The sequence below is a fragment of the Anolis sagrei genome, chromosome 13 (genome assembly GCF_037176765.1).
Source record: "Anolis sagrei isolate rAnoSag1 chromosome 13, rAnoSag1.mat, whole genome shotgun sequence".
NCBI classification, from domain to species: Eukaryota; Metazoa; Chordata; class Lepidosauria; order Squamata; family Dactyloidae; genus Anolis; species Anolis sagrei.
This window is the reverse complement of record NC_090033.1, coordinates 2,097,789-2,124,663: the sequence shown is the minus strand read 5'-3', so window position 1 is coordinate 2,124,663 and position 26,875 is coordinate 2,097,789. Positions and strand designations below refer to the sequence as shown.

Here is a 26,875-nt window from a genome sequence, read left to right as displayed (position 1 = left end):
TCCCTTGCCTCCCTTTCACCTGTCTCTAAAGGATGGACGTTATTTTGGCCGAGAGAGGGATGGAGAAGACCTTCTGAATGGTTGGCAAGACGGACATCTTCCCCCCAAAAAAGGAACAAAAAAAAAAAGAGAGGGAGTGGAGGGAAAAAAGATCTCCAGATCTCCAGTTTTCTCCTTGGCACCCGTTCACCTGTTCCGAAGGGATGGATTTTGATTTTGGCTGCGAAAGGGAGAGAGAATTCCGAGCCGGATGGTCGCAAGGGCAACATTTCCTCCTGAATTTTTCTCTGGGGTAGAAGGATCTGCTTCGTTTCCCTATTATTATATTAATTTAATTTAATTTAATTTAATTTAATTTAATTTAATTTAATTTAATTTTTTTTTATTTTATTTTATTTTATTTTATTTTATTTTATTTTATTATTATTTTTTCTCTCTCCCCCCCCCCCCCCAAAAAAAAAGCCAATTGGGTTGGATCCATCTCTCCCTGCCGGTGCATATTTAATTTAATGTAATTAATAAATATTTTATTTTATTTATTATTATTTTATTTTATTTTATTATTTTTTCTCCCCCCCCCCCCCCTCCCAAAAGCCAATTGGGTTGGATCCATCTCTCCCTGCCGGTGCATATTTAATTTAATGTAATTAATAATTATTTTATTTTATTTATTATTATTTAAATTTAATTTAATTTTATTCATTATTTTTATTTTATTTTATTTATTACTATTTTATTTTTTTTCTACCCCCCCCCCCCTCCCCCCAAACCAATTGAGTTGGATCCATCTCTCCTGCCCGGTGCATATTTAATGTAATTTATTTTATTTTATTTTTATTTTATTATTATTATATTATTATTATTTTTCAACCCCCCCCCCCTTCCCAAAAAAAAAAAGACAATTGGGTTGGATCCATTTCTCCCTGGCGGTGCATATTTTATTTTATTTTAATTTATTTTAATTTATTTTATTTAACTTATTCTTATTTTATTTATTATTATTATTATTATTATTATTTTATTTTTTCTACACCCCCCCCCCCACCCTCCACAAAAGCCAATTGGGTTGGATCCATTTGTCCCTGGTGGTGCATATTTTATTTTATTTTAATTTATTTTAATTTATTTTAATTTATTTTATTTAACTTATTATTATTTTATTTATTATTATTATTATTATTATTATTATTATTATTATTATTATTATTTCTACACCCCCCCCCCTCCCTCCCCAAAAGCCAATTGGGTTGTATCCATCTCTCCCTGGTGGTGCATATTTATTTTATTTATTTATTATTATTATTGTATTTTTTCTCTCACCCCCCCCCCCCCCCAAAAAAGCCAATTGGGTTGGATCCATCTCTCCCTGGCGGTGCATATTTTAATTTAATTTAATTTAATTTATTTAACTTATTATTATTTTATTTTATTTATTATTTAATTTAATTTAATATTTTTCTCCCCCCACCCACCCACCAAACCAATTGGGTTGGATCCATCTCTCCCTGGCGGTGCATATTTTAATTTAATTTAATTAACTTTTTATTATTTCATTATTTTATTATTTTAATTTAATTTATTTAACTTATTATTATTTTATTTATTATTTTATTTAATTTATTATTTAATTTATTATTATTATTATTTTCTACCCCACCACCACCCCCTCCCCAAAAGCCAATTGGGTTGGATCCATCTCTCCTTGGTGGTGCATATTTATTTTATTTATTATTATTATTATTATTGTATTTTTTTCTCCCCCCCCCCCCCCCCCACAAAAGCCAATTGGGTTGGATCCATCTCTTCTCCCTGGCGGTGCATTTATTCCGTTGGCGGTTGCAGCACCGTGATGTGGTCCGACCTTTCCGCTCAAGGGGTTTTTGGGCGCATCTCATGATCTTCCCCAGGAAAACACAACCCCGCCTGTAGAAAGAGCTCTTTCGATAGGGAACCTAAAGGAGGAAAAAGGAGAGAGAGAAATAAAGCAGAAAGAGAAGCGAGGCGGAGAGGACGGAGAGCCAGCCCGAAGGATCCAGCTTGGGGAACCCACCCAGGAGAGTGTCTCCGTGTATGGTTGGAGAGTGGGGGGGCCAAGAGCCTTCCCCCCCCTCAGGACTGCAGTTGGGCTTGAAGACCTTGTTTGTGACCGTATCCGACCTCTGCCGAAAATCCTGGCACCCCTTCCTCTCCTTCTTCATTTTGGGCAAGGGGGTGGGGGGTGGCCTGGGGGGCAGTGAGACCGCGGCCGTCCATTTCCACTTGATGTCCATGAATGCGAACACCATGATATTTATGATCCTCGGAGCTTCTATTGTTATGGTAAGGACACCCTTCCTACCCCCCCCCCACACCCCCCCCCCGAACGTTTTCTCTCCCTTTCCTCCCATTCCCCAAATTTTCATGCCTCCCCCCCCCCAACACTTTCCAATCGCAGTCTCGTCTTCGTGTCTTTGTGCATCCGTGGTGCTTTGGTGTCCCATTTTGGTGTGTGTATATATATATTTATATGTGTGTGTCTGTGGATCTCTTCTTATATAATTCTCAAAGAAGCATTCGTTTTGATTGCCCTAGTTTTCCGTAGCAGCCAAACGCAAGTGAATGTTTTATTCCACCACCTCTAGCCCTGACCAGATGCCTTATGGGCTCTTACAGGCAATTGCGTGCTTGATGGATATGAACGCTCTCTTGGACCGATTTCACAATTATATCTTACCGCATTTGAGGGGCGAAGACCGCGTTTGCCACTGCAACTGTGGAAGGTAAGGCACATCCCCAGAATGGGCATCCTTGCGGCTCTAAACCATCTCTGATATGCCGTTTTATACTTATTATCGATGTATTTGGATTGTTGTTTACATGATTTTAGTATGTTGTCCCGTGAGTCCCCTTTGGGGAGATGGTGGCGGGGTATAAATAAAGACTATTATTATTATTATTATTATTATTATTGTTATTATTATTATTATTATTATTAAATCATTCTTCCCTCTCCCCAGTAACAATATAATAATACATAATACATAATATATAATTGTATATATTTATTATTATTATTATTATTATTATTATTATTATTAAACCATTCTTCCCTCTCCCCAGTAACTATATAATAATATATAATACATAATATATAATTGTACATATTTATTATTATTATTATTATTATTAAACCATTCTTCCCTCTCCCCAGTAACTATATAATAATATATAATACATAATATATAATTGTATATATTTATTATTATTATTATTATTATTATTAAACCATTCTTCCCTCTCCCCAGTAACTATATAATAATATATAATACATAATATATAATGTGCTAGTAATATATAATACGTAATATATAATTGTATATATTTATTATTGTTATTATTATTATTATTAAATCATGCTTCCCTCTCCCCAGTAACAATATAATAATACATAAAATATAATTGTCCCAGTAACAATATAGTAATATATAATACACAATATATAATTGTATATATTTATTATTGTTATTATTATTATTATTAAACCATTCTTCCCTCTCCCCAGTAACAATATAATAATACATAATATATAATTGTATATATTTATTATTATTAAATCATTCTTTCCTCTCTCCAGTAACAATATAATAATATATAATACGTAACATATAATTGTGTATATATATTATTATTAAACCATTCTTCCCTCCCCCCAGTAACAATATAGTAATATATAATACATAATATATAATTGTATCCCCAGTAACGATATAATAATATAATATATATATATATATTTATTATTATTATTAAACCATTCTTCCCTCCCCCAGTAACAATATAATAATATATAATACATAATATATAATTGTATCCCCAGTAACAATATAATAATATATAATATATATATTTATTATTATTATTAAACCATTCTTCCCTCTCCCCAGTAACAATATAATAATATATAATACATAATATATAATTGTATATATATATTATTATTATTATTAACTCATTCTTCCCTCCCCCCAGTAACAATATAGTAATATATAATACATAATATATAATTGTATATATATTATTATTATTATTATTATTAAACCATTCTTTCCTCTCCCCAGTAACAATATAATAATATATAATACATAATATATAATTGAATATATTTATTATTATTATTATTATTAAACCATTCTTCCCTCTCCCCAGTAACAATATAATAATATATAATACATAATATATAATTGTATATATATATTATTATTATTATTAACTCATTCTTCCCTCCCCCCAGTAACAATATAGTAATATATAATACATAATATATAATTGTATATATATTATTATTATTATTATTATTAAACCATTCTTTCCTCTCCCCAGTAACAATATAATAATATATAATACATAATATATTATTATATATATTTATTATTATTATTATTAAACCATTCTTCCCTCTCCCCAGTAACAATATAATAATATATAATACATAATATATAATTGAATATATTTATTATTATTATTATTATTAAACCATTCTTCCCTCTCCCCAGTATCAATATAGTAATTTATAATACATAATATATAATTGTATATATTTATTATTATTATTATTAAACCATTCTTCCCTCTCCCCAGTAACTATATAATAATATATAATACATAATATATAATTGTATATATTTATTATTATTATTAAACCATTCTTTCCTCTCCCCAGTAACAATATAGTAATATATAATACATAATATATAATTGTATATATTTATTATTATTATTATTAAACCATTCTTTCCTCTCCCCAGTAACAATATAGTAATATATAATACACAATATATAATTGTATATATTTATTATTGTTATTATTATTATTATTAAACCATTCTTCCCTCTCCCCAGTAACAATATAATAATATATAATACATAATATATAATTGTGTGTATATATAACGGCGCTCCATGCAGTCATGCCGGCCACATGACCTTGGAGGTGTCTATGGACAACGCTGGCTCTTGAGCTTAGAAATGGAGATGAGCACCACACCCCAGAGTCAGACATGACTGGACTTAATGTCAGGGGAATACCTTTACCTTTATATATATATATACACACACACACACACACACACACACACACATATAATTGTGCTGTGCTAGTAATATAATATACTGTATATACCTATAGTATTGATAATAATGTTATAATGTAATACAATATAATAATACTAATAATAATAGGATATAATAATTGTATAGAAATATATAATACATAATATAATATATGTATATATATATATAAAATATAATTGTGGTGTGCTAGTAATATACATATAATATTGATAATGTTATAATGTAATACAATATAGTAATACTAATAAAAATAGGATATAATAATTGTAGAGTAATATACAATACATAATATATAATTGTATATAATATATAATTATATATATAATATAATTGTGGTATGCTAGTAATATAATATACTGTATATACATATAATATTGATAACAATGTTATAATGTAATACAGTATAGTAATACTAATAATAATAGGATATAATAATTGTATAGTAATATATAATACATAATACATAATTGTATATAATATATAATTATAATATAATTGTGGTATGCTAGTAATATAATATACTGTATATACATATAATATTGATAGCAATGTTATAATGTAATACAATATAGTAATACTAATAATAATACAATATTATAATTCTATAGTAATATATAATACATAATATAATATATATATATAATATAATTGTGGTGTGCTAGTAATATAATATACTGTATATACATATAATATTGATAATAATGTTATAATGTAATACAATATAGTAATACTAATAATAATAGGATATAATAATTGCATAGTAATATACAATACATAATATATAATTGTATATAATATATAATTATATATATAATATAATATAATTGTGCTGTGCTAGTCATATAATATACATATAATATTGATAATAATGTTATAATGTAATACAATATAATAATAATAATAATACCATATAATAATTGTATATTATATATTACATGTAATATTATTATTAATAATATTGCAGTATAGTACAATAGGTAAAGGTTTTCCCCTGACATTAAGTCCAGTTGTGTCTGACTCTGGGGCTTGTTGTTCATCTCCATTTTTAAGCCAAAGAGCTGGCATTGTCCGTAGACACCTCCAAGGTCATGTGGCCAGCATGACTACTTAGGGTGCTGTTACCTTCCCACCGGAGCAGTATCTATTGATCTACTCGCATTTGCATGTTTTTGAACTGCTATGTTGGCAGAAGCTGGGGCTAACAGTGGGAGCTCAACCCACTCCCTGGATTCGAACCAGTGACCTTTCAGTCAGCAAGTTCAGCAGCTCAGCGGTTTAACCCACTGTGCCACCAAGAGCTCCAATAATATATTGTATATATAATAATGGATGGTATCCTTGAAGTGTCCAGCTTGACTCTGAAGGAGCTGGGGGTGGTGATGGCCTACAGGGAGCTCTGGCGTGGTCTGGTCCATGAGGTTATGAAGAGTTGGAAGCGACTGAACGAATCAACTACAACATATGCAATAATATATTGTAATATTGTATGGGTATAATATATTGTATATACGTTTAATATTGATAATAAGATTATAATGTAATACAATATAATTCTAATAATAATATGATATAATGATGGTATATATTACATACAATATTACTAATAATATTGCAGTATAGTGGTATAGTACAATATAATAATATAGTAATATAATACTAATTATGTGCTATGCTTATTATTATTATTATTATTATTATTGACGAATAATAATTAAACCCCGATGGCGCAGTGGGGTAAACTGCTGAGCTGCTGAACTTGCTGACTGAAAGGTTGGTGATTCAAGTCCGGGGAGCAGGGTGAGCTCCCGCTGTTAGGCCCAGCTTCTGCCCGCCTAGCAGTTCGAAAACATGCAAATGTGTGTAGATCAATAGGTACCGATTCTGCAGGAAGGTAACGGTGCTCCATGCAGTCATGCTGGCCACATGACCTTGGAGGTGTCTGCGACCAACGCTGGCTCGTCAGCTTAGAAATGGAGATTAGCACCACCCCCCAGAGTCGGACACGACAAGACTTAACGTCAAGGGGCAATGTTACCTTTACCTATATACATACAATATTGATAATAATATTATAATGTAATACAATATAATACTAATAATAATACACTATTATAATTGTATATTATATATTACATGCAATACTACTAATAATATTGCAGTGTAGTGGTATTGTACAATATAGTAATATAATAATAATATTGTGCTATGCTAATAATTATTATATATTGTATGTAGATCTAATATTGATCATAATATTGTAATACGGTATAATACTAATAATAATACAATATAATAATAATTATATATTTTATCTTACATGTAATATTACTAATAATATTGCAGTGTAGTGGTATTGTACAATATAGTAATATAATAATAATATTGTGCTATGCTAATAATTATTATTAGGTGAACTGCAACTCCCAAACTCAAGGGCAATGCCCACCAAACCCTTCCAGTATTTCCTGTTGGTCGTGGGAGTTCTGTGTGCCGAGATTGATTCAGTTCCATCATTGCTGGAGTGCAGAATTCTCTTTGATTGTAGGTGAACTATAAATCCCAGCAACTACAACTCTCAAATATCAAGGTCTATTTTCCCCAAACTACACCAGGGTTCACGTTTGGGCATACTGAGTATCCGTGCCAAGTTTCGCCCGAATCTATCATTGTTTGAATCTACAGTGCTCTTTGGATGTAGGTGAACTACAACTCCCAAACTCAAGGTCAATGCCCACCAAACCCTTTCAGTATTTCCTGTTGGTCATGGGAGAACTGTGTGCCAAGTTTGGTCCAATTCTATTGTCGGTGGGGTTCAGAATGCTCTTTCATTGTAGGTGAACTATAAATCCCAGCAACTACAACTCCCAAATATCAAGGTCTATTTTCCCCAAACTACACCAGTGTTCACATTTGGTCATATTGAGTATTCGTGCCAAGTTTGGCCCAGATCCATCATTGTTTGAGTCCACAGTGCTCTTTGGATTTTGGTGAACTACAACTCCCAAACTCAAGGGCAATGCCCACCAAACCCTTCCAGTATTTCCTGTTGGTCTTGGGAGAACTGTGTGCCAAAATTGGTTCAATTTCATCATTGGTGGAGTTCAGAATGCTCTTTGATTGTAGGCGAACTATAAATCCTAGCAACTACAACTCCCAAATATCAAGGTCTATTTTCCCCAAACTCTACCAGTGTTCACATTTGGGCATATTGAGTATTCGTGCCAAGTTTGGCCCAGATCCATCATTGTTTGAGCCCACAGTGCTCTTTGGATTTTGGTGAACTACAACTCCCAAACTCAAGGCCAATGCTCACCAAACCCTTCTGGTGTTGGTCATGGGAGTCCTGTATGACCCGTTTGGTTCAATTCTATCATGCTATTTGATTGTAGGTGAACTATAAATCCCAGCAACTACACTCCCAAATGACTCTTTGAATTTTGGTGAACTACAACTCCCAAACTCAAGGTCAATGCTCACCAAACCCTTCCAGTATTTTCTGTTCTGTGTGCCAAAATTGGTTCAGTTTCATCATTGGTGGAGTTCAGAATGCCCTTTGATTGTGGGCGAACTATAAATCCCAGCAACTACAACTCCCAAATGACAAAATCAATCCCAACCCCACCAGTGTTCAAATGTGAGCGTATTCAGCATTTCTTCCAAATTTAGTTCAATGAATGCAAATGCAAATGCATCCTGTATATCGGATACAGTAGAGTCTCGCTTATCCGACCTTTTCTTATCCGACATTCCGTGCAAAAGGCAAGACGAGGAGGAGGAAAGAGGGAAAGAGGCAGGACCAGAAGCGGAAGTGTCCTCCCTCTTTCCTTCTGTGATTTCCACGTTGTTCCTCTTCCACATCCGTGCACTTCCTGTTGGGCCTCTCTAGCCCTGAGGTGTTGCCTTGCCTTAGCCCTTTGAGTCCCTGTCGTTAGTATTCTAGTATTCTAGGTGTCAAGTGCCACGTAGGAGACTCGTAATGTAAATCCGACATAAACGGGTTGGCTGAATGTCGGATAAACGAAAATGTCGGATAATATGGAGACTCCATATTATCTGACATTTTCGTTTATCCGACATTCTGCCAACCTGTTTATGTCGGATTTACATTACGATTCATAACAATAGCAACATTCCAGTTACGAAGTAGCAACGAAAATAATGTTATGTTTGGGGGTCACCCCATCATGAGGAACTGTATTAAGGGGTCGCGGCATTAGGAAGGTTGAGGAACACTGCCCTAGACAGTTGGCGATTATAGTCCAAAATAGTAAATTCTCAAAGATTAGAATTAATCAGGGATATTATTTGCATGATTTATTTATTATTATTTATATGCCGCCCTTCTGACCCCGAAGGGGACTCAGAGCAGCTTACAAGGAATACATAAATACAATATATTACATTTTTAGCACAATGAAGGTGACAGGGTGGGACTGTCTTCCTGGCCCCCTCTCTTCACTCTGATCCCAGAGTAGCAGTTGTCCTGATTATGTCCTGAAGCGTGGTGTATTTATTTATTTACGACATTGATATGGCGCCCTTCTGACCCCGAAGGGGACTCAGAGCAGCTTACAAGTAATATGTAAATACAATATATTATATTATTAGCACAATGCAGAGGACAAGGTGGGACTGTCTTCCTGGCCCCCTCTCTTCACTCTGATCCCAGAGTAGCAGTTGTCCTGATTATGTCCTGAAGCGTGGTGTATTTATTTATTTACGACATTGATATGGCGCCCTTCTGACCCCGAAGGGGACTCAGAGCAGCTTACAAGTATTATGTAAATACAATATATTATATTATTAGCACAATGCAGAGGACAAGGTGGGACTGTCTTCCTGGCCCCCTCTCTTCACTCTGATCCCAGAGTAGCAGTTGTCCTGATTATGTCCTGAAGCGTGGTGTATTTATTTATTTACGACATTGATATGGCGCCCTTCTGACCCCGAAGGGGACTCAGAGCAGCTTACAAGTAATATGTAAATACAATATATTATATTATTAGCACAATGCAGAGGACAAGGTGGGACTGTCTTCCTGGCCCCCTCTCTTCACTCTGATCCCAGAGTAGCAGTTGTCCTGATTATGTCCTGAAGCGTGGTGTATTTATTTATTTACGACATTGATATGGCGCCCTTCTGACCCCGAAGGGGACTCAGAGCAGCTTACAAGTAATATGTAAATACAATATATTATATTATTAGCACAATGCAGAGGACAAGGTGGGACTGTCTTCCTGGCCCCCTCTCTTCACTCTGATCCCAGAGTAGCAGTTGTCCTGATTATGTCCTGAAGCGTGGTGTATTTATTTATTTACGACATTGATATGGCGCCCTTCTGACCCCGAAGGGGACTCAGAGCAGCTTACAAGTAATATGTAAATACAATATATTATATTATTAGCACAATGCAGAGGACAAGGTGGGACTGTCTTCCTGGCCCCCTCTCTTCACTCTGATCCCAGAGTAGCAGTTGTCCTGATTATGTCCTGAAGCGTGGTGTATTTATTTATTTACGACATTGATATGGCGCCCTTCTGACCCCGAAGGGGACTCAGAGCAGCTTACAAGTATTATGTAAATACAATATATTATATTATTAACACACTGCAGAGGACAAGGTGGGACTGTCTTCCTGGCCCCCTTTCTTCACTCTGATCCCAGAGCAGCGGTTGTCCTGGTTATGTCCTGAAGCGTGGAGTATTTATTTATTTACGACATTGATATGGCGCCCTTCTGACCCCGAAGGGGACTCAGAGCAGCTTACAAGTAATATGTAAATACAATATATTATATTATTAGCACAATGCAGAGGACAAGGTGGGACTGTCTTCCTGGCCCCCTCTCTTCACTCTGATCCCAGAGCAGCACTTGTCCTGATTATGTCCTGAAGCGTGGTGTATTTATTTATTTACGACATTGATATGGCGCCCTTCTGACCCCGAAGGGGACTCAGAGCAGCTTACAAGTAATATGTAAATACAATATATTATATTATTAGCACAATGTAAAGGACAAGGTGGGACTGTCTTCCTGGCCCCCTCTCTTCACTCTCGCCCCAGAGCAGCAGTTGTCCTGATTATGTCCTGAAGCGTGGTGTATTTATTTATTTACGACATTGATATGGCGCCCTTCTGACCCCGAAGGGGACTCAGAGCAGCTTACAAGTAATATGTAAATACAATATATTATATTATTAGCACAATGCAGAGGACAAGGTGGGACTGTCTTCCTGGCCCCCTCTCTTCACTCTGATCCCAGAGCAGCACTTGTCCTGATTATGTCCTGAAGCGTGGTGTATTTCTTTATTTACAACATTGATATGGCGCCCTTCTGACCCCAAAGGGGACTCAGAGCAGCTTACAAGTAATATGTAAATGCAATATATTATATTATTAGCACAATGTAAAGGACAAGGTGGGACTGTCTTCCTGGCCCCCTCTCTTCACTCTGATCCCAGAGCAGCACTTGTCCTGATTATGTCCTGAAGCGTGGTGTATTTCTTTATTTACAACATTGATATGGCACCCTTCTGACCCCGAAGGGGACTCAGAGCAGCTTACAAGTAATATGTAAATGCAATATATTATATTATTAGCACAATGTAAAGGACAAGGTGGGACTGTCTTCCTGGCCCCCTCTCTTCACTCTGGCCCCAGAGTAGCAGTTGTCCTGATTATGTCCTGAAGCGTGGTGTATTTATTTATTTACAACATTGATATGGCGCCCTTCTGACCCCGAAGGGGACTCAGAGCAGCTTACAAGTAATATGTAAATGCAATATATTATATTATTAGCACAATGCAGGGGACAAGGTGGGACTGTCCTCCTGGCCCCCTCTCTTCTCTCTGATCCCAGAGCAGCAGTTGTCCTGATTATGTCCTGAAGCGTGGTGCATTTATTTATTTACGACATTGATATGGCGCCCTTCTGACCCCGAAGGGGACTCAGAGCAGCTTACAAGTAATATGTAAATACAATATATTATATTATTAGCACAATGTAAAGGACAAGGTGGGACTGTCTTCCTGGCCCCCTCTCTTCACTCTGACCCCAGAGCAGCAGTTGTCCTGATTATGTCCTGAAGAGTGGTGTATTTATTTATTTACAACATTGATATGGCGCCCTTCTGACCCCGAAGGGGACTCAGAGCAGCTTACAAGTAATATGTAAATACAATATATTATATTATTAGCACAATGCAGAGGACAAGGTGGGACTGTCTTCCTGGCCCCCTCTCTTCACTCTGGCCCCAGAGCAGCACTTGTCCTGATTATGTCCTGAAGCGTGTTGTATTTATTTATTTACAACATTGATATGGTGCCCTTCTGACCCCAAAGGGGACTCAGAGCAGCTTACAAGTAATATGTAAATACAATATATTATATTATTAGCACAATGTAAAGGACAAGGTGGGACTGTCTTCCTGGCCCCCTCTCTTCACTCTCGCCCCAGAGCAGCAGTTGTCCTGATTATGTCCTGAAGCGTGGTGTATTTATTTGTTTACGACATTGATATGGCGCCCTTCTGACCCCGAAGGGGACTCAGAGCAGCTTACAAGTAGTATATAAATATAATTTATTATATTATTAGCACAATGCAGAGGACAAGGTGGGACTGTCTTCCTGGCCCCCTCTCTTCTCTCTGATCCCAGAGCAGCAATTGTCCTGATTATGTCCTGAAGCGTGGTGTATTTATTTATTTACAACATTGATATGGCGCCCTTCTGACCCCGAAGGGGACTCAGAGCAGCTTACAAGTAATATGTAAATACAATATATTATATTATTAGCACAATGTAAAGGACAAGGTGGGACTGTCTTCCTGGCCCCCTCTCTTCACTCTGACCCCAGAGCAGCAGTTGTCCTGATTATGTCCTGAAGAGTGGTGTATTTATTTATTTACAACATTGATATGGCGCCCTTCTGACCCCGAAGGGGACTCAGAGCAGCTTACAAGTAATATGTAAATACAATATATTATATTATTAGCACAATGCAGGGGACAAGGTGGGACTGTCTTCCTGGCCCCCTCTCTTCTCTCTGATCCCAGAGCAGCAGTTGTCCTGATTATGTCCTGAAGCGTGGTGTATTTATTTATTTACAACATTGATATGGCGCCCTTCTGACCCCGAAGGGGACTCAGAGCAGCTTACAAGTAATATGTAAATACAATATATTATATTATTAGCACAATGTAAAGGACAAGGTGGGACTGTCTTCCTGGCCCCCTCTCTTCTCTCTGATCCCAGAGCAGCAGTTGTCCTGATTATGTCCTGAAGCGTGGTGTATTTATTTATTTACGACATTGATATGGCGCCCTTCTGACCCCGAAGGGGACTCAGAGCAGCTTACAAGTAATATGTAAATGCAATATATTATATTATTAGCACAATGCAGGGGACAAGGTGGGACTGTCCTCCTGGCCCCTTCTCTTCTCTCTGATCCCAGAGCAGCAGTTGTCCTGATTATGTCCTGAAGCGTGGTGTATTTATTTATTTACGACATTGATATGGCGCCCTTCTGACCCCGAAGGGGACTCAGAGCAGCTTACAAGTAATATGTAAATACAATATATTATATTATTAGCACAATGTAAAGGACAAGGTGGGACTGTCTTCCTGGCCCCCTCTCTTCACTCTGACCCCAGAGCAGCAGTTGTCCTGATTATGTCCTGAAGAGTGGTGTATTTATTTATTTACAACATTGATATGGCGCCCTTCTGACCCCGAAGGGGACTCAGAGCAGCTTACAAGTAATATGTAAATACAATATATTATATTATTAGCACAATGCAGAGGACAAGGTGGGACTGTCTTCCTGGCCCCCTCTCTTCACTCTGGCCCCAGAGCAGCACTTGTCCTGATTATGTCCTGAAGCGTGTTGTATTTATTTATTTACAACATTGATATGGTGCCCTTCTGACCCCAAAGGGGACTCAGAGCAGCTTACAAGTAATATGTAAATACAATATATTATATTATTAGCACAATGTAAAGGACAAGGTGGGACTGTCTTCCTGGCCCCCTCTCTTCACTCTCGCCCCAGAGCAGCAGTTGTCCTGATTATGTCCTGAAGCGTGGTGTATTTATTTATTTACGACATTGATATGGCGCCCTTCTGACCCCGAAGGGGACTCAGAGCAGCTTACAAGTAATATGTAAATACAATATATTATATTATTAGCACAATGTAAAGGACAAGGTGGGACTGCCTTCCTGGCCCCCTCTCTTCTCTCTGATCCCAGAGCAGCAGTTGTCCTGATTATGTCCTGAAGCGTGGTTTATTTATTTGTTTACGACATTGATATGGCGCCCTTCTGACCCCGAAGGGGACTCAGAGCAGCTTACAAGTAATATGTAAATACAATATATTATATTATTAGCACAATGCAGAGGACAAGGTGGGACTGTCTTCCTGGCCCCCTCTCTTCACTCTCGCCCCAGAGCAGCAATTGTCCTGATTATGTCCTGAAGCGTGGTGTATTTATTTATTTACAACATTGATATGGCGCCCTTCTGACCCCAAAGGGGACTCAGAGCAGCTTACAAGTAATATGTAAATACAATATATTATATTATTAGCACAATGTAAAGGACAAGGTGGGACTGTCTTCCTGGCCCCCTCTCTTCACTCTGACCCCAGAGCAGCAGTTGTCCTGATTATGTCCTGAAGAGTGGTGTATTTATTTATTTACAACATTGATATGGCGCCCTTCTGACCCCGAAGGGGACTCAGAGCAGCTTACAAGTAATATGTAAATACAATATATTATATTATTAGCACAATGCAGAGGACAAGGTGGGACTGTCTTCCTGGCCCCCTCTCTTCACTCTGGCCCCAGAGCAGCACTTGTCCTGATTATGTCCTGAAGCGTGTTGTATTTATTTATTTACAACATTGATATGGTGCCCTTCTGACCCCAAAGGGGACTCAGAGCAGCTTACAAGTAATATGTAAATACAATATATTATATTATTAGCACAATGTAAAGGACAAGGTGGGACTGTCTTCCTGGCCCCCTCTCTTCACTCTCGCCCCAGAGCAGCAGTTGTCCTGATTATGTCCTGAAGCGTGGTGTATTTATTTATTTACGACATTGATATGGCGCCCTTCTGACCCCGAAGGGGACTCAGAGCAGCTTACAAGTAATATGTAAATACAATATATTATATTATTAGCACAATGTAAAGGACAAGGTGGGACTGCCTTCCTGGCCCCCTCTCTTCTCTCTGATCCCAGAGCAGCAGTTGTCCTGATTATGTCCTGAAGCGTGGTTTATTTATTTGTTTACGACATTGATATGGCGCCCTTCTGACCCCGAAGGGGACTCAGAGCAGCTTACAAGTAATATGTAAATACAATATATTATATTATTAGCACAATGCAGAGGACAAGGTGGGACTGTCTTCCTGGCCCCCTCTCTTCACTCTCGCCCCAGAGCAGCAATTGTCCTGATTATGTCCTGAAGCGTGGTGTATTTATTTATTTACAACATTGATATGGCGCCCTTCTGACCCCAAAGGGGACTCAGAGCAGCTTACAAGGAATACATAAATACAATATATTACATTTTTAGCACAATGAAGGTGACAGGGTGGGACTGCCTTCCTGGCCCCCTCTCTTCACTCTGATCGCAGAGCAGCAGTTGTCCTGATTATGTCCTGAAGCGTGGTGTATTTCTTAATTTACAACATTAATATGGCGCCCTTCTGACCCCAAAGGGGACTCAGAGTAGCTTAGAAGTAATACGTAAATACAATATATTACATGATTAGCACAATGCAGAGGACAAGGTGGGACTGTCTTCCTGGCCCCCTCTCTTCATTCTGATCCCAGTTGTCCTGATTATGTCCTGAAGAGTTGTGTATTTATTTATTTACAACATTGATATGGTGCCCTTCTGACCCCAAAGGGGACTCAGAGCGGCTTGCAAGTAATATGTAAATGCAATATATTATATTATTAGCACAATGTAAAGGACAAGGTGGGACTGTCTTCCTGGCCCCCTCTCTTCATTCTGATCCCAGTTGTCCTGATTATGTCCTGAAGAGTTGTGTATTTATTTATTTACAACATTGATATGGTGCCCTTCTGACCCCAAAGGGGACTCAGAGCGGCTTGCAAGTAATATGTAAATGCAATATATTATATTATTAGCACAATGTAAAGGACAAGGTGGGACTGTCTTCCTGGCCCCCTCTCTTCATTCTGATCCCCGTTGTCCTGATTATGTCCTGAAGAGTTGTGTATTTATTTATTTACAACATTGATATGGTGCCCTTCTGACCCCAAAGGGGACTCAGAGCGGCTTGCAAGTAATATGTAAATGCAATATATTATATTATTAGCACAATGTAAAGGACAAGGTGGGACTGTCTTCCTGGCCCCCTCTCTTCACTCTGATCCCAGAGTAGCAGTTGTCCTGATTATGTCCTGAAGCGGGGTGTATTTATTTATTTACAACATTGATATGGCACCCTCCTGACCCCAAAGGGGACTCAGAGCGGCTTACAAGTAATATGTAAATACAATATATTATATTATTAGCACAATGTAAAGGACAAGGTGGGACTGTCTTCCTGGCCCCCTCTCTTCACTCTGATCCCAGAGTAGCAGTTGTCCTGATTATGTCCTGAAGCGGGGTGTATTTATTTATTTACAACATTGATATGGCGCCCTTCTGACCCCGAAGGGGACTCAGAGCAGCTTACAAGTAATATGTAAATACAATATATTATATTATTAGCACAATGTAAAGGACAAGGTGGGACTGTCTTCCTGGCCCCCTCTCTTCACTCTGATCCCAGAGTAGCAGTTGTCCTGATTATGTCCTGAAGCGGGGTGTATTTATTTATTTACGACATTGATATGGCGTCCTTCTGACCCCGAAGGGGACTCAGAGCAGCTTACAAGTAATATGTAAATACAATATATTATATTATTAGCATAGCACAATATTAGAATGATATTACTATATTGTACTATACCATTATACTGTATTATTATTAGTAATATTACATGTAATATAAAATATATAATTGCAATATCGTATTATTATTAGTATTACATTATAATATTATCAATATTATATGTATACACAGTATATTTTTAGCACAGTGCAGGAGACAAGGTGGGACTGTCTTCCTGAACCCCTCTCTTCACTCTGATCACTCCAATGGTTATTAGAAACTTGCTTCTGCTGTTTGGTTGTCCGTAGCTGCGCCTCAAATGGATTGGCGTTGGCTCTGTGGCATTATGGCCTAGTGAGAGCAGTTCTGGGAACCAAAGGGAAACGGATGTGTGTTGTCGAAGACTTTCAGGGCCAGCATCACTGGGTTGCTGTGAGTTTTCCGGGCTGTCAGCATTGAATGGTGCCTGTTGGTAGCTGTCCTGAGTCCCTCTTGGGAGATTGAAGAAGTCGGGATAGAAATGTGTCTGGGGGTTGGTAAATGTAAGTAAACAGAAGCATTACCACCGTTTTGAACCAAGATATATCCTGCAGTATAATAAATTATCTTCAGTTCAAAGTCAAACAGGGCAACGATATATACAGCAGTCTCTCTGAATTCACACAGAGAACAGAGGGAATGAACAGTCCTTTATAAACAATCTTTAAATTACGCTTCATACCTTTAAAATGATCAAACTTCAGAGAGTTGACAGCCATTTCCTTCCCAGCTATTTCCAGTCAGTGCTCTCTTCACTCTCCAAAGTGAAAGTGGCAGTTAAAACCGTTTGTCTCATCAGCAAGCCAATCAGAAATCAGAACTATGGCTACAAGTATTTTAAAAAATCTGAAATCAGGACAGTAAATAAATAATAGCACTTATAAAATAGGGGAATTCCAGACAGGAAACAATCAGGGCTAGCTAACACATCCCAAGAAAGGATTCCCCAGACAGATACCAGCCAGACTTTGAAGCTTCAAGACCATTAAATGCTAATCAGGGTGGCCAATTGCAACATTCACACTTGCCTCAAGCAGACAAGAGTTTTTTCTCCCACTCTGGACATTATTCCACAGATATAGAAATGTATAGTCGAAGGCTTTCATGGCCAGAATCACTGGGTTCCTGTGAGTTTTCCAGGCTGTCTGGTCATGTTCCAGAAGCATTCTCTCCTGGCGTTTCACCCACATCTATGGCTGGCATCTTCAGAGGTTCTGAGTTCTGTTGGAAACTAAACAAGGGATGTTTATATATTTGTGGAAGGTCCAGGATGGGAGAAAGAACTCTTGTCTGTTGGAGGCAAGTGTGAACGTTGATTAGCACTGAATGACCTTGCAGCTTCAAGATTGGCTGATTCCTGCCTGGGGGAATCCTTTGTTGGGAGGCGTTAACTGACTCTTTCGTGTTCCTTGATTTGTGCTTGGGCAATGCTGCATTTAGTTGAAATCCACAAGCATGTTGACACCAGAAAGGAGGAAACGATGAAAATCAACAAAATCTGGCTACCAGTATTTTAAAAAACTGTAAAATCAGGACAGTAAATCAGGTGAATTCCAGACATGAAACAATCAGGGCCAGCGAACACCTCCCAACAAAGGATTCCCCCAGGCAGGAATCAGCAAGGTGTTGAAGCTGCGAGGCTTTGCAATGGTAATCAATTGCAACATTCGCATTTGCTTCCAACAGACAAGTTCTTTCTTCTACCCTGGACCTTCAACAGATATATATACCTCCCCTCTGGGAGTTCGGGCGGAATATAAATAAAGTATATTATTATTATTATTATTATTATTATTATTATTATTATTATTATTATTTGAAACACAACAAGATGAGTCCACAGCAGACACTCTGCTGGCTGTTGTATTGGATCACACGTCGGACCTTTCCCAAGTGTCTAGGACTGTGTGATGTATCGGCAAATAATGCATGCAGATCCCAGTAAGGTGGCCTTTTGCAGCTGGCAGATGGTAATCTTGTCAGTGCTGATTGTGTTTAAGTGCAGGCCAAGGTCTTGAGGCACTGCACTCATTGTGCTGATCATCACTGGGACAGCCTTGACTGGCTTGTGCCAGAGTCTTTGCAGTTTGATCTTTAAATCGTCATATTCTATTATTATTATTATTATTATTATTATTATTATATTGTGGGGATTTTCCGCCTTGATATTCTGGGTTATATGGCTTTGTGGAAGGGCCCTGAGTCTATTATATGAGAACATGAGGAAGAACTTCCTGACTGTGAGAGCCGTTCAGCAGTGGAACTCTCTGCCCCAGAGGGAGTGTGGTGGAGGCTCCTTCTTTGGAAGCTTTTAAACAGAGGCTGGATGGCCATCTGTCAGGGGTGATTTGAATGCAATATTCCTGCTTCTTGGCAGAATGGGGTTGGACTGGATGGTCCACGAGGTCTCTTCCAACTCTTGGATTCTATGATCTACCGTTGTCTGCATATTCTTTTAAAAAACACAGGAAAAATTGGGTTGTTCTAAGTTTTTTGGGCTGTATGGCGATGTTGCAGAAGCATTCTCTCCTGACATTTCTCCTTCATCTATGGCAGGCATCCTCAGAGGCTGTGAGGTCTGTTGGAAACTAGGGAAATGGGGTTTGTATATCTGTGGAAAATCCAGGGTGGGAGAAAGAACTCTGGTCTGTTTGAGACAAGTGTGAATGTTTCAATTGGCCACCTTGATTAGCATTTAATGGCCTAGCAGTTTCAAGGTTTGGCTTCTTACTGCCTGGGGGAATCCTCTGTTGGGAGGTGATGAGTTGGACCCGATTGTTTCTTGTCTGGAATTCCCTCAAAACACAACGTAACAATGCACAACCTAAACAATGAGCAATAAACAATATACCAAGACACAATAAAACTGGGCCGGGTCAGAGTAATGGGTACAGATTAAAAGTGCGGATGGGACATGTGATATGTAAGAATTATAGGGTAAGTGTGGTGTGCAGCAATCTTAATTCTAATAAAGTGCTTCTGGGACTTGTTGTTCGGGTTTTCCTATTCTGGGAAGGCACATCGGAACAGCCAGGTCTTCAAGTTCTTTCTAAAGACTGCCAATGTAGGGGCCTGTCTAAGATCTTTTGGGAGGGTGTTCCAGAGTCGGGGGGCCACCACAGAAAAGTCCTTGTCTCATGTCCCCACCAAATGCGCCTGCGATGCAGGCGAAATCACGAGCAGGGCCTCTCCAGATGAACGAAGTGAACGTGTGGGTTCGTACACGGAGATGCGGTCACGCAGGTAGGATGGTCCCAAACCATTTAGGGCTTTGTAGGTAAGCACCTGCACCTTAAATTGGGCTCGAAAAATAAACAGCAGCCAGTGGAGCTCCTTGAACAGGAGGGTTGACCTCTCTCTGTAAGGAGCACCAGTTAGCATCCTGGCTGCTGATCGTTGGACCAGTTGAAATTTCCAAGCCGTTTTCAAGGGCAGCCCCACGTAGAGTGCATTACAGTAATCCAATCTGTTTTAGTGTGGTGAGATGTGTTCCACACTGGGCATGCATACTCAGCAGCAGAGTAGCATAGCGCAAGGGCAGATGTCTTCACTGTGTCTGGTTGTGATCCCCAGGTTGTGCCAATCAGCTTTCGTATGATATTGTTTCTAGCGCCCACTTTTTGCGTGATGTTCAGGCAGTGCTTCTTGTCGGTCAGAGCATGGTCCAGAGTGACTCCCAGGTATTTAGGTGCGCTGCAATGCTCCAGTGGGATTCCTTCCCAGGTAATAATCCTCAGAGCTCGGGATGCTTGGCTGTTCTTGAGATGGAAAGCACATGTCTGTGTTTTTGATGGATTAGGGATCAGCTGGTTTTCCCTGTAAGAGGCAGTAAGAGCACCTAGAGCTTCGGAGAGCTTCTGTTCAACCATAATATAATGGTACTAGCTGTCCGCTGCCAGGCGTTGCTGTGGCCCAGTCTGGTGATCTGGAAAATACAGTAATGAGAAAGTGTTGGTTTCTAATGTATGGAATTCCTTTCTGCTTGTGAGTAAACAGTATTTCTTGTTGTTTCTTTGTCAGTGTGGATGTGGAGAGTGTCTGGTTTGCCTCCTCTGGAACATGCAACATATCATAGTCCTTCTTTAAGGGTCTATTTCAAATCTATGATACTATATCTGTGTGTGGGTGAGAGAGAATCATATCTATCCATCTATATTTATGACTAGATGGCTCTCTGTCAGGAGGGCTCTGACTACATTTTCTTTCCCTGGTGAAGGGAGTTGGACTGGATGGCCTTAAGTATTTTCTGTTGGTCATGGGGGTTCTGTGTGGGAAGTTTGCCCCATTTCTGTCATTTGTGGGTTTCAGAATGCTCTTTAATTGTAGTGAACTATAAATCCCAGTAACTACAAATCCCAAATGTCTATTTCCTCCAAACTCCATCTGTGTTCATATTTAGGCATATGGAATATTTGTGCCAAGTTTGGCCCAGAACTTGTCCTGTATGCCATGATTGGTTCAATTCCATCATTGGTGAAGTTCAGAATGCTCTTTGATTGTAGGTGAACTATAAATCCCAGCAACTACAACTCCCAAATGTCAAGGTCTATTTCCCCTTAAACTCCATCTGTGTTCATATTTGGGCATATGGAATATTCGTGCCAGGTTTGGTCCAGATCCATCATTGTTTGACTCCACAGTGCTCTCTGGATGTAGGTGAACTACAACTCCCAAACTCAAGGTCAATGCCCACCAAACCATTCCAGTGTGTTCTGTTGGTCATGGAAGTCCTGTGTGCTAAGTTTGGCCCAATTCCATCATTGGTGGAGTTCAGAATGCTGTTTGATTGTAGGTAAACTATAAATCCCAGCAACGACAATTCCCAAATGACAAAATCATTTTTTTTTGAGTGGAGGACATACATTGGGCTGTTAGGTGTCCAAATTTGGTGTCAATTCCCCCAGTGGTTTTTGAGTTCTGATGGTATCACAAACGAACATTACATTTATATTTATATAGATGTAGGTAAACTATAAATCCCAGCAATGTCAATTCCCAAATGACAAAATCATATTTTTTTTGAGTGGAGGACTTAAATTGGACTGTTAGGTGTCTTGTGTCCGAATTTGGTGTCAATTTCCCCCAGTGGTTTTTGAGTTCTGATGGTATCACAAACGAACATTACATTTTTATTTATATAGATAAGACAATACAGTAATATTTAATACTGATATTGTACTACGCTAATAATATAATCTATTGTATGCATGAGTCCCCTTTGGGGGGAGAAGAGAGGCATAGAAATGTTGTAAATAAAATAAACAAATAAGTTTTCCTAGTTTCCGACAGACCTCACAACCTCTGAGGATGCCTGCCATAGATGTGGGTGAAACGTCAGGAGAGAATGCTTCTGGAACATGACCAGACAGGCCGGAAAACGCACAGCAACCCAATTAAATTTGGTTTTTTTTGTTTTACTTTTCTGGGCAGCTGGTCCCTTTCTCCTGTCATGGGGCAGTCACTGATGGAAATGGGAGTGTGGCTAAATATGGCAACCATCTTGAAGGTCACTTCATTGCGTTGCCAAAGCTAAACTTGTGTGTATCCAATATTTCCAATCCTGAAATCCAGCTAATGGGAGAGTTGGAGCGCTCAGAGGTGCCTTGGGCCAAGAGAGAAGCAGGGACCCAGGTGACTTATTCCTCCGTCATATTTTAAAAGGATTCAGTCCCGACAACGTTCACTTGGAGGCTTACAAAACAACATCAGAGGAAGTATGGAGCGGCTGCAATTTTATAAATGCCAATTTAGTCATCCCTCTGTTGATTTAACAGGAAGAATCTACACTGCAGTGTATGGACACCGTTTTACCTGCTGTGGCTCTATGGCATGGAATCCTGGGAACATACCGTATATACTCGAGTATAAACCGAGTTTTCCAGCCATTTTTAAGGCTTATTTATTTGTCGTGTCAGAGCAACCAGTCCATTATATTCCATTTCTAACAGAACAAAGCAAACAAACAGACAAAATACAAAACTTGTGAGTTTGGTAGTTGGTTAAATGTCCTTTGATCAGTATCTGGCCACTTGGGGTGCCTCTGGTGTTGCTGCAAGAAGGTCCTCCCTTGTGCATGTGGCAGGGCTCAGGGTGCATTGCAGCAGGTGGTCAGTGGGTTGCTCTTCTCCACACTCGCATGTCAAGGATTCCACTTTGTAGCCCCATTTCTGAAGGTTGGCTCTGCATCTCGTGGTGCCAGAGCGCAGTCTGTTCAGTGCCTTCCAGGTCGCCCAGATCCATCATTGTTTGAGTCCACAGTGCTCTCTGGATGTGGGTGAACTACAATTCCCAAACTTAAGGTCAGTGTCCACCAAACCCTTCCAGTTTTTTCTGTTGGTCATGGGAGCCCTGTGTGCTAAGTTTGGCCGAATTCTAACATTGGTGGAGTTCAGAATGCTCTTTGAATGCTCCCTCTGTGTGCCCAGGAGGGAGTCTCTCATTTGGTATCAGCCATTGGTTGAGGTGCTGGGTTTGAGCCTGCCACTTTTGGACTCTCGCTTGCTGAGGTGTTCCAGCGAGTGTCTCTGTAGATCTTAGAAAACTATGTCTAGATTTAAGTCGTTGACGTGCTGGCTGATACCCAAACAGGGGATGAGCTGGAGATGTCTCTGCCTTGGTCCTTTCACTATTGGCTGCTACTTCCCGGCAGATGTCAGGTGGTGCAATACCGGCTAAGCAGTGTAATTCCTTCAGTGGTGTCAGGCGCAGGCACCCCGTGATAATGCGGCATGTCTCATTAAGAGCCACATCTACTGCTTTAGTGTGGTGAGATGTGTTCCACACTGGGCATGCATACTCAGCAGCAGAGTAGCATAGCGCAAGGGCAGATGTCTTCACTGTATCTGGTTGTGATCCCCAGGTTGTGCCAGTCAGCTTTCGTATGATATTGAGATAGAGCTTTGAGATAGAAACAGTTAACAACCTAACATATATCGAGTATAAACCGAGTTTTCCAGCCATTTTTAAGGCTTATTTATTTGTCGTGTCAGAGCAACCAGTCCATTATATTCCATTTCTAACAGAACAAAGCAAACAAACAGACAAAATACAAAACTTGTGAGTTTGGTAGTTGGTTAAATGTCCTTTGACCAGTGTCTGGCCACTTGGAGTGCCTCTGGTGTTGCCGCAAGAAGGTCCTCCTTTGTGCATGTGGCGAGGCTCAGGTTGCATTAAGAGCCACATCCACTGTTTGAGCGTGGTGAGATGTGTTCCACACTGGGCATGCATACTCAGCAGCAGAGTAGCACAGCGCAAGGGCAGATGTCTTCACTGTGTCTGGTTGTGATCCTCAGGTTGTGCCAGTCAGCTTTCGTATGATATTGTTTCTAGCACCCACTTTTTGCTTGATGTTCAGGCAATGCTTCTTGTAGGTAAGAGCACGGTCCAGCGTGACTCCCAGGTATTTGGGTGCGCTGCAATGCTCCCGTGGGATTCCTTCCCAGGTCATCCTCAGAGCTCGAGATGCTTGTCTGTTCTTGAGATGAAAGGCACATGTCTGTGTTTTGGATGGGTTGGGGGTTTTTCCCTGTAATAGGCAGTAAGAGCACCTATTCTCTATTATATTTTTTTATTTTTTTATTATATTTATTAATTTACTCTGTTATTATTAAATTAAATAATATATTTATATACATATAATGTTTATAATATTATAATGTAATACAATATAATACTAGTAATAATAATACAATACTATAATTATATATTTACATTACATGTAATACTACTAATAATAGTACAATATAATGGTATAGTGCAATATAGTAATATATAATACTGACATTGTACTATGCTATTAATATAATATTGTTGTTGTTGTTCATTCGTTCAGTCGTCTCCGACTCTTCGTGACCTCGTGGACCAGCCCACGCCAGAGCTCCCTGTCGGCCGTCACCACCCCCAGCTCCTTCAAGGTCAGTCCAGTCACTTCAAGGATGCCATCCATCCATCTTGCCCTAGGTCGGCCCCTCTTCCTTTTGCCTTCCACTTTCCCCAGCATAATTGTCTTCTCTAGGCTTTGCTGTCTCCTCATGATGTGGCCAAAGTACTTCAACTTTGTCTCTAGTATCCTTCCTTCCAGTGAGCAGCCAGGCTTTATTTCCTGGAGGATGGACTGGTTGGATCTTCTTGCAGTCCAAGGTACTCTCAGCACTTTCCTCCAGCACCACAGCTCAAAAGCATCGATCTTCCTTCGCTCAGCCTTCCCTATGGTCCAGCTCTCACATCCCTAGGTTACTACAGGGAATACCATGGCTTGGACTAGGCGGATCTTTGTTGCCAGTCTGATGTCTCTACTCTTTACTAATATATGGAAATATATATTGCAAGCCGCTCTGAGTCCCCTTCGGGGTGAGAACAGCAGCATAGAAATGTCGTAAATAATAAATAAATAAATAAATCTATATAAATAAAAATGTAATGTTTGTTTGTGGGATTAACATAACTCAAAAAGCACTGGACGAAGGGACACCAAATTTGGACACTACACCCCTAACAGACCAACGAGTGACCATCTATCTATATATAAATGCTCTGTGCATAATGAGTTCCTTAAAAACAAAAGAACCAATGAACGAAATCACACCAAATTTGGCAACAAAACGTCTCACAACACAAGGAGTGACCATCACTCAAAAAATTATGATTTTGCCATTTGGGAGTTGTAGTTGCTGGGATTTATAGTTCACCTACAATCAACGAGCACTCTGAACTCCACCAATGATGGAATTGAACCAAACTTGGCACACAGAACTCCCATGATCAACAGAAAATACTGGAAGGGTTTGATGGGCATTGACCTTGAGTTTGGGAGTTGTAGTTCACCTACATCCAGAGAGCACTGTGGACTCAAACCGTGATGGATCTGGACCAAACTTGGCACAAGCACTCAATATGCCCAAATATGAACACAGGTGGAGTTTGGGGAAAATACATTTGGGAGTTGTAGTCACTGGGATTCACAGTTCACCTACAATCAAAGAGTATTCTGAACCCCACCATCGATGGAATTGAACCAAACTTGGCACACAGAACTCACACAACCAACAAAAACACTACAATGGTTTGGTGGGCCTTGACCTTGATTTTGGGAGTTGCAGTTCACCTACATCCAGAGAGCACTGTGGACTCAATGATGGATCTGGACTACTTGACACAGATATTCCTTATGTCCAAATATGAACACAGATGAAGTTTGAGGGAAATAGACCTTGACATTTGAGAGTTGTAGTTACTGGGATTTATAGTTCACCTACAATCAAAGAGGATTCGGAACCCCAGCAATGACAGAAACACAGCAGAAGAGACTTAAAAAGCCAAAAACCAAAAAAAATGCATTACAACGCATGCGCAAAACCACATATAAACACAAGAATACACATATACACAAACATATACACACACATATACACATATATATACACACACAGCACATATACACAGACTGGGCCACAGTAATGCGTGGCAGGGGACGGCTAGTGTTTAATAAGCTTTGACACTATAAGAGGGTTTCGCAATACCAGTTATGATGTAGTAACAGTGAGACCGCAGACCATACTTTAGTTCTTGTGGACAATTGGTGGTCCACAGACCACAGGTTGGGAGTCACTGAACTACAGGAAAGGAGATTCCACCTGAACATTAGGAAGAACTTCCTAACGGTGAGAGTGTTCAGCAGTGGAACTCTCCGCCCCAAGGTGTGGTGGAGGCTCCTTTCTTTGGAGGCTTTTAAACAGAGGCTGGATGATGTATTGTCGAAGGCTTTCATGGCTGGAATCACATGGTTGTTGTACGTTTTTTGGGCTGTATGGTCATGTT

General features: G+C 39.4%; 1 protein-coding gene across 4 annotated transcripts in view; it reads left to right on the top strand.

Moving 5' to 3' along the window:
- The first annotated feature begins 1,782 nt into the window (after positions 1 to 1,782).
- The window catches only part of TMEM240 (transmembrane protein 240), a 55,027-nt gene continuing 29,934 nt past the window's right edge, over positions 1,783 to 26,875 (top strand). For all 4 annotated transcript variants that reach the window (XR_010910433.1, XR_010910432.1, XR_010910431.1 and 1 more), the window contains exons 1-2: positions 1,783 to 2,319; positions 2,653 to 2,759. Coding sequence is in view for 1 of the 4 variants with exons in the window: in XM_067472966.1 (XP_067329067.1) it covers positions 2,071 to 2,319; positions 2,653 to 2,759 (356 nt within the window). In the remaining 3 variants the exon portion in view is untranslated. The remainder of the gene's footprint in view (positions 2,320 to 2,652; positions 2,760 to 26,875) is intronic.